Source organism: Artibeus jamaicensis, unplaced genomic scaffold (genome assembly GCF_021234435.1).
Source record: "Artibeus jamaicensis isolate MK-2021 breed Jamaican fruit bat unplaced genomic scaffold, CSHL_Jam_final contig_793, whole genome shotgun sequence".
Lineage (NCBI taxonomy): Eukaryota > Metazoa > Chordata > Mammalia > Chiroptera > Phyllostomidae > Artibeus > Artibeus jamaicensis.
The window spans coordinates 11,194,404-11,206,639 of NW_026521975.1; the positions used below are offsets into that span (position 1 = coordinate 11,194,404).

At 34.6% G+C, this 12,236-nt stretch overlaps 1 protein-coding gene across 1 annotated transcript in view; it reads left to right on the plus strand.

Moving 5' to 3' along the window:
* FYTTD1 (forty-two-three domain containing 1) overlaps positions 1-12,236 on the plus strand; it is a 30,702-nt gene that overhangs the window by 13,296 nt on the left and 5,170 nt on the right. Inside the window, exons 3-7 of the mRNA XM_037131885.2 lie at positions 3,615-3,763; positions 7,842-7,954; positions 9,720-9,816; positions 10,223-10,284; positions 11,800-11,874. Coding sequence (XP_036987780.2) covers positions 3,615-3,763; positions 7,842-7,954; positions 9,720-9,816; positions 10,223-10,284; positions 11,800-11,874 — 496 coding nt within the window. The remainder of the gene's footprint in view (positions 1-3,614; positions 3,764-7,841; positions 7,955-9,719; positions 9,817-10,222; positions 10,285-11,799; positions 11,875-12,236) is intronic.

The following is a 12,236-nucleotide window of genomic DNA, read 5'->3' on the forward strand; positions in this document are numbered from 1 at the left end:
CAATATAGTGTTAACATACAAGGGGGGACCCAAAAAATACTGGAGTTACCTTTTGGAGGGTGGCCTCTTACAGTACAAGCTATCCCTGCTAGGTGAGTGTTCTAAGAACCCATCTGTATCAGTGTACTCCAGTTGGTGTTGTGAGAAGCTGCATTTGGCTTCAGTGAATTTTTTTAAGACTTCTTAAAAGTATTTTAAAAGTATATATATTTTATTGGTTATGCTGTTACAGTTGTCCCATTTTTTCTCCCCTTTGTTTCCCTCCACCGTGCAACCCCCCCACTAGCATTCCCCCATCTTAGTTCATGTCCATGGACCATACTTATAAGTTCTTTGTCTTCTCCACTTCCCTCCATTTCCTATATACTATTCTTAACCTCCCCGTCAAGACTTTTTCGGTGCCTTTGCCCATTTCATGATGGGCAATTTACCAGCCAACCTGCCCAGACTCTGCTCAGTGTTGACTAGTTTTTGACCAAAGAGGGCAATGATCCCCGAACCCCCCCTCCTCCATGTTCACCTGATCTTGCCCTAAGCAATTTTGTTACCCAGATGAAAAAAGTCCTCAAAGGGAAACGTTTTTGCAGATGTGGAAGAAGTGAAACAAAAGGCAGAAGCACTAAAAGGCATCAAAACCATGAGTTCAAGCAGGTTTGAGCAGGGGAAAAAGTCTTGATAGGTGTATTGCATCAAATGGAGAGTACTTTGAAGCTGACTGAAGTTTAAACATGTAAGAATAATTACACAACTTTTTATAAATACCAATTTTCTTGGTTCCCTTCTTATAGACCACAAAGTGGTTGTGCTAGAAGATTGATTCAGTCTACCTACTAGGCACTTAGTACTGCAAAATTATGATTTACTTCATGTGATAGTCTTTGGAGTTGCTTAAAAATAGTTGAAACTAAAAATGTCCCTAAAATATACAAGTAAAGACTAGAAAGACATAGAATGTTAGTAATGATTATCTTTAGGTGGTGGAATAATGGGTAACGTAAATTTATGTTTCTAAGTGTTCTGTAGTGAGCCTATTTATTTTTTTGTAATTAGAAAAAAGTGAAAAATGGACTTCCGCCAAGATGGAGGCATAGGTGGATGTGCCGTGCCTTCTCACACAACCAAGTTTAGAGACAACTAAATATTAGCAACAGAAAACACAGCCAGAACACGGAAAATTGAACTTTTCGGAAGTCCGTTAACCACAAATTCTTCAGCCTGACCGGTAAGGGGCGAAACCAGCGGCTGGTGAAGAGGGATTGCACAGGAGGTCTCTGTCAGCCGGACTCAGGCGCGGAATCCAGACGCGCGGAATCCAGGCGCAGGGTTGGACCTAGTGAGCGACCGAGCGAGCCACCAGGCCAGCGACCGCGGGGGAGACAGCGGGGGAGCGGTGCTGCGTGTTGGACCGGGGCCGGCAGTGGAGGGCGCCGCCATTTCCCCCCACCCCCCCACCCGCCCACCCAGCTGAAACACAGAGGGGTCGCCATTTCCCTGCTCTGACAACGCCCCCACATACAGCGTCACAACCCAGCGACCTGGGAGTCCAAGGCGCCGCTTCTCACACTTAAAGGGCCAGAACAGACCAAAAATGTCACGAGAATATCTCAAAGCCCCAGAGCCCATAGATCTAAGTGATGAAGAAATAGCAAAACTCTCAGATGCACAGTTTAAAACACTGGTCATCAGGATCCTCACAGAACTGGTTGATTATACCGACAAATTAGACAAATATATGAAGGCGAAACTAATTGAAATGAATGGAATTGCACAGGACACCAATAGCAATGAAAAGGAAACTGGGACTCAAATCAATGGAGTGGACCAGAAGAAAGCAAATAATGGCCAAACAGAAAAGAGTCAAGAAGCAAGAATTCAAAGAAACGAGGACAGTCTTAGGAACCTCCAGGACATCTTTCAACTCTCCAACATCTGAATTATAGGGGTACCAGAAGAGGGAAAGGCACAGCCACCAGTGGAAAACTTATTTGAACAAATAAAAAGGAGAATTTCCCCAATATGGCAAAGGAAATAGACTTCCAGGAAATCCAGGAAGCTCACAGAGTCCCAAAGAAGTTGGACCCAAGAAGGAACACACCAAGGCACATCATAATTACATTAGCCAAAATTAAAATGAAGGAGAGAAGCCTAGAAGCAGCAAGAGCTAAGGGGACAGTCACCTACAAAGGAGTTCCCATCAGAGTGTCAGCAGATTTCTCAAAAGAGACCTTACAGGCAAGAAGGGTCTGGAAAGAGGTATTCCAAGTCATGAAAACCAAAGACCTACAACCAAGATTGCTCTATCCAGCAAAACTTTCATTTAGAATGGAAGGACAGATAAGGTGCTTCTCAGATAAGATCAAATTCAAGGAGTTCATCATCACCAAGCCCTTATTATATGAAATGTTAAAGGGACTTAGCGAAGAAAAAGAAGTTAAACATGAACAGTGAAAGGACAACAAACTCACAGTTATTAACAACCACACCTAAAACAAAAGCAAACTAAAAGGACAGCTAGATCAGGAGTGGAAACATAGAAATGAAGATCTCAAGGAGGGTTAGCAACAGGGGAGTGGGAGGAGGAGAAGGGGGGAGAAGAAAATAAGTAGCATAGACAGTAGATAGAAAATAGATGGGGGGGGCAAGAATAGCATGGGAAATATAGAATCTAAAGGAATTGAGACACATGGTCATAAACTAAAGGGGGGGTAATGGTGGGGATGGGGGGTAGGGTGGAGGGGAATGAAGGGGAATAGAACTGTAACAGCATAATCAATAAAAAAATTTAAAAAAAATTTAAAAAAATAAAGAGTGATATGAAAACTAAAAAAGAAAAAAGTGAAAAAGACACATAATGGGAAAGCAAAGTTGGTAATATCACACACCACAGAGATTAAAATATCTTCATTGGGTGTGGGGATTGCCTGAGGGAGTAGAAGTTGCTGGGTGGAGGCAGGGACAAAGGGGAGAAATTGGGACAACTGTAATAGCATAATCAGTATAATCTAATTTAAAAATAAAGAAGATATGTCCACTGGAACTCATTGGGGGATTTAGCAAAAACAGTTTGAATATAGTAGGACTGAAAATAAAGAAGCCCAATTGTAGTGTAGTAAGTAAATGGGAGATAAAGACAGTGATTCCACTCTAGATCAGCACCATCAATAGAAATTAAAATGTGAGCTGTATATTAATAATATATTTTGTTTAACCCAATGTATCTAAAATATCATTATAACATACAATATAAAACTATTTATGAAATATTGTACATTCTTTTGTTACATCTCATTTTAGACTAGTCATTTTCAAGTACTCAATAGCCACATGTATTAGTGGCCAAAACATTGCACAGGGGAAGTTGAGACTGTTCTGTTAAGAAAGTAATGCCAGAGAGAGAGGGATAGCTAGAGGTGCAATATGAGAACCTCTAGTCCTTTGTAGTTTATTACTTCAAGAGAACCCTTTCCAGTGCAACTTACTATCTCATTAAAAATGAGATATTTTATGTAATTCATAAGAAATATATATAAATTATACTATAGAATATCTTGTGACATGAGTGCCCCTCAGTTGCATTCTTAGATTGATATTTTTTCTTTTTTTTCCCACTACAGGTTTTGGTAAGAATAGTCTGAGTCGTAGAGGAAGAATAATGCCTGGCAAGAGACGTCCTTATGGAGTTATCACTGGCCTTGCAGCTAGGAAAACTACTGGAATTCGAAAAGGGATGAATCCTATGAATCGCCCACCTCTAAGTGACAAGGTAGGATGATGACTTAATTTTGGGTGAGATACTCTTTTCCTGTATTCGTACTAATTTGTGAATGACCTTGAGAGAGCATTTTATTTATTTTCATTTTTTTACACAATACTTTCATTTTTTTACATAATTATGTAATTAATTGAGATTTAAAAATGCATTGTTTTACATGAGTACTGCCTAAATTTCCACATTCTTAAATAATATAAAAAATTTTATAGGTATCTCATTTTCTGTGTGCACATGTACACTTTTGTGTGTGTTGTGTGTGGGGGGGATTTTTAACAAGTTATTGAGGTATAATTTTATACTATAAGATTTTGTTTTAAGCATATATTCAGTGAATTTTAAGTAATTTACCATTATACAATCATCACAACAATTAATTTTAGAACATTTCTATCACTCTAGAAAGAAATCTCATGTTCATCCACAGTTACATCTTATCATCTGCCCTGGGAAACCACTAACCTACTTTTTGTACATTTTTTATAAATTTGTCTTTTCTGCACATTTTACATAAATGGAATCATACAATAATATTTGGTCAGATATTTAGCCATAATTTTTTTTGAGGTTCATCATGTTGAAGCATGTACTGATATTTCATTCCTTTTTATTACTGAATGATTTTCCATTATATGGATATACTATGCTGTGTTTTGTTTATCCATTCACTAGTTGATAGTTGAGTTGTTTTCACTTCTTAGGTATTATAAATAATGTTTCTATGAACGTTTCATTTCTCTTGGGTGGAAAACTCCCCTCACTGATATTTTTAATTAGAATTACAATGATTTACCTGCCATAAGTTAGCCACTTCTCACATTTTAACTGGTTTTACTTACATCTCAATGAGTCATTTTTGAGTTAGCTAAAGAATTCCTTAAAATAATTTCAGAAATGGTTTTTCTTCTATTTGTTTAGTAGGTCTGAGCCACCAAGGAATTTAATGTTCTGTTCTTCTATTTTTAATCTTTGTGGTTTCTCTGATAATGAAAATAATATGTACTTGTAAAAGATTTCAGAACATTTATTCCTTAAATTATTTTAAGTGTGCGTATTCTGGTTAAGAAGCACAACTGTCTTAGATCTCTTACTTCAATTCTGCCACCAACAGCAGGTGCTCCTTCTTCTAAAACTTTATTACAGGTCTTGAAATTGAAAAAAAAAAAAAACATTCATGATATATGGATGCTGGAAGGGAGTTTGGGTTTAACTGCTAATTAATTACTTGGTCTAGTAAAACTTTTAAGTTACCATATGTGGTGGTCTTTTGAGTTGTGTGAAATTTGAAAGTGTTAAATTATAGAATGCTAACAATGTTCTGGATTATAAAATCCATATATTCAAAGTTTGAATGACTTTTTTGGCAAAGATATGGTTTGAAGTTTGCTGTTTCTTTTAAAAACCCTTTCCTCAACCTGAATATAGATTAATAGTCTGATTAGGGTACAGTATAGCAGTTGTGAAGCACATTATTTTTTAGCAGTTTAGAAAATAATCTATTTACATATGAATAACCCATGCCATCTCTTTTCATTCTTTACATAAGTCACCTAAATAACTTAATTGGCTTTGAATTGCTATGTGTACTTCAAAATTTTACACTTTAAAAAAGTTCTTACTAGGTTTGTTATTTTATCTCTTCCTTACAGTTTATAAACTATATAGATTTTATTTCAGTAGAAACGTATGTTTTTCTTTCCTGTAAAGTGGATAACTAAGTGGAAAAGATTATGTACTCATTTACATTACCATTAAATACTACTAATGTAAATAGAGCAAGTAGCTGTGCTAAGAAGGGAATGGTTGTCTCTAAGAATGAATTTTCTTTTTGGTTAGAGAAAGTCAACTTAAAATAATCTACCAAGAAGTAAAGTTGGGTTTCAGTTATTCAAGGATTTTGTTAGTGTCAATTCAAAGTTTTTTTCCTTTAGATTTAGAATTTCCCAAAACTGTAGGTTTGTTATGTTTTATAGAACTTTTAACTTGCTTCTGATAATACTTGCATCTGTCAGTTATTTAGTACTTCTGTGAAGTTTAAAAAAAGTCATTGTTGCTGTGTACATGTGTGTGTATATATATATATATACACACACACATTTATATGTTATTTTCTACTAACAGGTAGTTTTAATCATCTGTCTGTTTAGACAGTTAAAAATAGGCACCGTGTGTCCATACTATCGAATTCTCTTCAGCAGTAAAAAAGGAATAAATGTTAATACACAAAACAGCAAGGATATGTCTCAGCATCATGTTAAAGCAAAGGAAGTCAAACACAGAGACTAGGTATTGTATGATTCTGTTTACAGTAAGTCCTCACTTAACGTTGAGGATGGATTCTTTAGCTTTAAAAAGCGCATGGCTTAAATTTTAAGCCATAGGCTAATTGGTATAAACAAGATTAGGTTCTGATGGCATCTCATCAACATTATAACGAAGTGACATTGAACAAAGTGACTTTATTCCAGGACCTGCTGTATTTGAAACTGTAGAAAAGGAGAAACTATAGTTATACATCAGTCATTGCCTAGAATAGGAGTCTGGTGAGGGAAGGCAATTGACAGCAGAGGGACACAAGGAAACATTTTAGCTTGAGGACACTGTTCCATGTCTTGGTTATGATGACATGATTATATGTAATTATCCAAATTTATTAAACCGCACTTAAATTTTATTGTATGTTAAATAATATCTTAATACAGTTAACGTTAAAAACAAACTAAAGATCTTAATTTCTTTTCCTCAAGGAATAATATTTGTATATCAGAATTATTGTGAAAGAACACTATTTGAATTTGACCTGAATCAGTGCTTCCCAAAAGCTTTTTTTTTGGATCACAAATAAACGTTTGTTGCCTTTCAAAAAAATTATATATGTTTACATGCACATACATACAAACTTATTTCTAGGTATACGTTTATACACATATACAAACATTGAATCCATGGAACACAAATTCATTATATATTAATGGATTGCTACAGTTCTTTTCCATGTAGTTATCATTTAACTGATGTTGACTGAGTACCCACTACCTGCTAGATGCAAGGGATTCTGCAGTAATTCAATAGGAAAATCCCTGTCCTCATGGAGAACACATATAAACATTAAATAAATTACACAAATAACTATATGATTATAATACGGCAGGTGCTTTGAAGGAAAATAACATGACAACAGCATCATAGAAGGAGCTTTCACATTTATCTATAAAAAGGTTCTTGGTGGTGTCATTAAAGACAAAACACCAAGCTTGAAATGGGCCATTAGTCTGATTTCATGGCATTTCTCTTATACTCTTGATAATTCTTTATCCCTGTTTTTATATTTCTTTTCCAAATGTTCATGAAAATGAAGACTTTCATAATTTTTGCAGATTTTAGTCTATGTGATATTTATGAAGTAGTTTACATATGCTTAAAATATAAGGGAATTCAGATTAAGATTTCGCTCTTGTTGTTAAGGACTTTTGAAAAGACCTCATAGAAAATAGAGAAACCTGAATTAGGCTTTAATGACAGATTGAATTTACATATGTGGAGGGAGAAGTGGACATTTCATGAGCTTATTTTCTGTGGCATTGAATATTCTTGATTTTTTTCCTCTGTAACCATTTCTTCTCAGTTTTCTGTGCTATTAAAACCTTTTTTCTCTCTCACACATTTGTTTTGGAACTTGACCCTCTTACCCTTCACTTGATGTAAAAAACCATGTTTATATACATGATTCCCTAATTTACATCTGTGGCTTTCATTCTCTTGAGCTCTAGGCCTATATATCTCCATCATCTATGCATGTCCCAGAGCACTTCAAACTGAACAGAGCCAAAATAGAAAAAAATCATTTTTTGGTCCAAATTCTCCTTTAATTGCAAGTATTTTGAGTATAATACGATTGTTTTTTCAGTTATTTAGACTGGAAATATTCAAGTCATTTTAGCTTCTCTGTTTCTGAAACCTGCACATCTAAAGCAGTGGTCAGTCCTTGTCCATTCTGCCTCAGAAATGCTTATTGTAATAAAGTATATAGCAAAAAACAATCTGATTAATATAGTTTCTTGCCTTCTGAAAGAATATAGAACGATATTTTCCAGCATTAAAAAGGAAGGCAAACCTTCTGAGACAAAACGAAGTGCAGAGAAAACCAGTTGCAGTTCTCAAGAGACCTAACCAGTTAAATAGAAAGTAAGTACTCAAATATAAGATATTAATATGTTACTCTGCATAATTAAAGATATACTTCTTGCCTAAGTGTTCAAAGGAATGGTTTTTCAGTGATTCTTATAGTTATCTGGTCATTTTCAAGACATATATTAGGGATGTCTATCTGATCATCCAACATGTAAGTATTTATAAATAATTTTTCATATTTCTTAGACCCACTGTTACTGATGAATTTAACTAATTACAAGCTTTAAAAAAATCACTCTGCTGCTTTTACCTCTCTTGAGATATAGAATACAATTGCAAAAGGTGACTTTTCATAAAAGTACTTCAGTTGGAATTGTTCAGAATTGGGAATTCTGGAAGCTGAATTTGTTATTCAGTCTTAAGGGCTCTTAATAGAACAATGTATGTTATTTGTGGAAAAAGCAAACTAGAAAGAATTCTGTATTAATGCTTCTTAAGCTGAGATTATTTTTATATTAATTTGAAAGCCTATAAGAAAACCTGAAAAATTATGACTTATTGTTATGGTATTCTGTTCTTTGTAAGGATAAAGTGGGCACAGAGGAAGTTGACAAGCTATGAAGTTTCCTTATTTCAGTTTCAAATACTATTTATTCATCTTTTATAGATGACAATTTAAAACAAAAAACCCTGAAATAAAGTCTTTATAAAAATATAAAACCTGGAATTGCAGTTTTACTTAAATATTATCTCTTTCTCTTTTGAAAATTATTTTTTAAAGATTTTATTATTTTTTAGAGGTAGGGGAAGAGAGGGAGAAAAATATTGATGTGTGAGAGAAACATCTGTCAGTTGCCTCTTGCACGCCCCCAACTGGGGACCCGGCCCACAACCTAGGCATGTGCCCTGACTGGGAATTGAACCCACAGCCTTTCAGTTTGCAGGATGATGCCCAGCCCACTGAGCTACACCAGTCAATGCTGAAAGTCATTTGATAGTACCTTGTGGAAAAGGGGAACTTCTCAAATAACAACTTGTCAATTATGTGACCCGTTAACAAGTCCATGTTTATTGGGCTAGCTAGGGAAATTCTGCACTTGAGCCACTGTAAGGTTAGAGGTAGTAATGTTAAGCAATATTTAAGCATTTATTTATAAAAATAAATTAGGTAAATAAAAGTTTATTTTTTGTATACCAACTTTTTGTAGAAATTAGAAAGGAATTGCTAATGGTCGACTCAAACATAATTGAGAGTAGTACATTGTTCTGTGTGTGAAAGAGCAAGCTGTGGAAGATGTAAGTTTTTCTGTGATTTATGTTACTATATAAAAGTTCCCAGATGAAAAGGAAAACTGGAAAAGACATTATTTTTCAGGATTTTCACTTTATTTTTGGTTTCCAGCCAGTTTAATTATGATGTGCCTGCGTATGATTTTCTTTGTACTAATCCTGCAAATAAATCTTCAGTTACATCTTCCACCAAATTTAACAGCTTCCATTAAAAATGTTGCTTTATAAGGTCTTCAGAAGAGATCTTTTATGTTTGAATATCAGAGAGTTGAATATTTACAAGATAAATTAGCTCAAAATTAACCAAACTGTTATATGTCTAATATGCTACAGCGGAAGATATTTGAAAATCAAATCTCTATAGCTTTGTATAAATAAGGAAATAATTCAAAGTCTTTGTGTTTAGTGACCTCACATTATCAACCTATGAATTTAATTATTTTTGTGTATTGTTTTCTCTGGGTGTTTGAAAATTGTTAAATGGCTCAGACTATTATGCATATGTGTGGTTTTGTTTTTGTTTTTCCAGAAATAACATTCCAACCAATTATACCAGGAGTGGAAATAAATTAAGTCACCAGAAAGACACTCGTCAGGCAACTTTTCTTTTCAGAAGAGGCTTAAAGGTACAAAAACCCTTGGCGATGTTTTCTTCTTACCCAAACAAAGCATCCCAAGCATCCATTTTTAGTTCCTCAATCATAGATAGGAATGGCCAGTGGTTCAGGTTGGGGTTGGGTTTGGTTATGGAGAACATGACATTTAGATTAGTTCCTTCCCCCCACCCCCAAAACTCTTTTTTGTCCTCAATAACAACATCTTATAAAATGTTAACGTGTTATTTAGGAATCAACCTGTTTTTACTACTTATGATGCAGACCCCCAACAAAGAGGTGTTGCCAGAGTAGGCACACGCCTCCTCCTATGTTCATAAACATGTCACACTGGGTTGTAAAGTTTGGAGGGTTGCTCTTTGGAATTCAGATTCTCTGCTTTTTGTGGGATCTACTGCTTTTTTTTTTCTCTCTTCAGGTTCAGGCCCAGGTGAACACAGAACAACTGCTAGACGATGTAGTAGCAAAGAGAACTCGTCAGTAAGTTTCAATTTGTTTTTCAAGATGTCATTTCAAAACTCCCAGAATATTAGCAACCCAAAATACTTTGTTCCCTAATATAAAATAAATTAAATGAAACACAAAGTAAATTAACCATTGAGCCTGAAATAAATGAATCCTTTTTTTTTTTTTTGCTCCCCTGCCCCTTGCCCAAAACTTGTATTTTCATGTCGGTGTGTAAAAGTTTTAGCACCAAATACTTTGTTCTGTGTTTAATTTTTTTACTGCCTAATTATTCCATTATAATGAAATAGCCCTTTATTGTCTGTAATTGCTTCTATACAAATGAATCTGTTTAGTAAATAAACAGAAGAAAATCCAGTAGAGCTTTTAGGAAATTTGTAATCCCTTAAAAACATTAGAATATTTTTTCCTTTTCACATATTTTAGCCCCTTACCCCTATTAAGGTTTTTTGTTTTTTATTTTGTCTGTTAGAATTGCACTTCCCAACTATTGAGTTATGACATTCTAATTCCATCAATATGGTCAGGTTTTCAGATTAAATTACTTAAAATTATGGCTACTTTTCAGAAAACAAAACATATAAAACATGGTCGTGGTCCACATATGATGCCAACTAAATTGGGACACGATTTCCAGCAATCAGAAAGGGAACTGTTTGGACTTGATGCACAGGTTCCTGACAGTGGAAATTGGAAATGATAAGGAAGAAATGATAATCATAGCCTGTTTGCTTCTACATGAACAATATTTATATAATTATAATATAAATGCTGTGTTTTGAACTTTGAGAATCAACCTGTGGAACAAAGCAAAATTTTTTTTTAAATTAAAAATCTGAAAAAACCCCGCTAGCAGGGCCCAAAATTCTTAATTTGGTAACAATGTAGTATAAATATCAAATTCTAACTGACATAAATATAAAAGTAGAATTGATAAAAAGTGGAAGAAAAGGTGGAAGGAAGGAATAGAGGTACTACTAGTATTCTTTTATACTAAATGGGGAAGGGGATGGTGTCAAGCGATACTACTGAAAGATATTTAAGTATATATGAAGTTATAATGGGAGAAAAATAGTGATACTGCCATCAAAACATTTAGAGTTAGGAAGGGAAACTAAAGAATAGTGTGCGGAGCTAAGTCATAATCATAGTAAGATATTATAGAAGTATCTTGTTTAGTGAATAAGAGGTTAGTGAACCTTGTTTAGGTTACCTGCTAGAGGTAACCAGCAAGCAGTAAAAATAGAAAAGGTTAAAGTACTACCTCTGGGGACCTAGAAGGGGAAAATGGTGGGGTGAAGGACTGTTGCTTTCATTAAAGGCCTTCTTATATTCAATTTTTTAAACGTGCATGTTATACTGAAAAATACTTAATACATTAAAGCATTGATTTCTTACACCCAAGATGCTGTATTTCTGAAAAGCTAAGAAAAAGTAGTATTTACTTTGAAATGTATGTTTTTTTATGTTTAAGACACTATAGGATTTATAAACTTTATTCTAAAGCAGTTTCTGGTTTTCTGAAACTAGATGGCGGACTTCCACCACGAATGGAGGAATTTTGACTGTATCCATCGATAACCCCGGAGCAGTGCAGTGTCCAATGTAAGTCTTTACAGAAATTACAGTCTCTCAGTATGTAAGATAATATAAAAGTATTGGATTTCTGCTTGGAGTATGATGTCCAAATTAGGATAAACTGAGACAAGGATAAAGGTGATACTTGAGGTACAAAATAGAAAATAGTATAGCATAAAGTTAAAAATAAAAAAAGCTCCTTTGATTCCTGGTTCTATAGCCCCAAAGTCACCACTTTTAACAATTTTACCTCTTTTAATCTTCTCCTGAGGATATATTTTGTTTTGTTGTGTTTTAATATTTTATTTATTTATTTATTTTTAGAGAAGGATGAGGGAAGGAGAAAGAGTGGGAGAGAATCATCAATGTGTGGTTGCCTCTCATGTGTC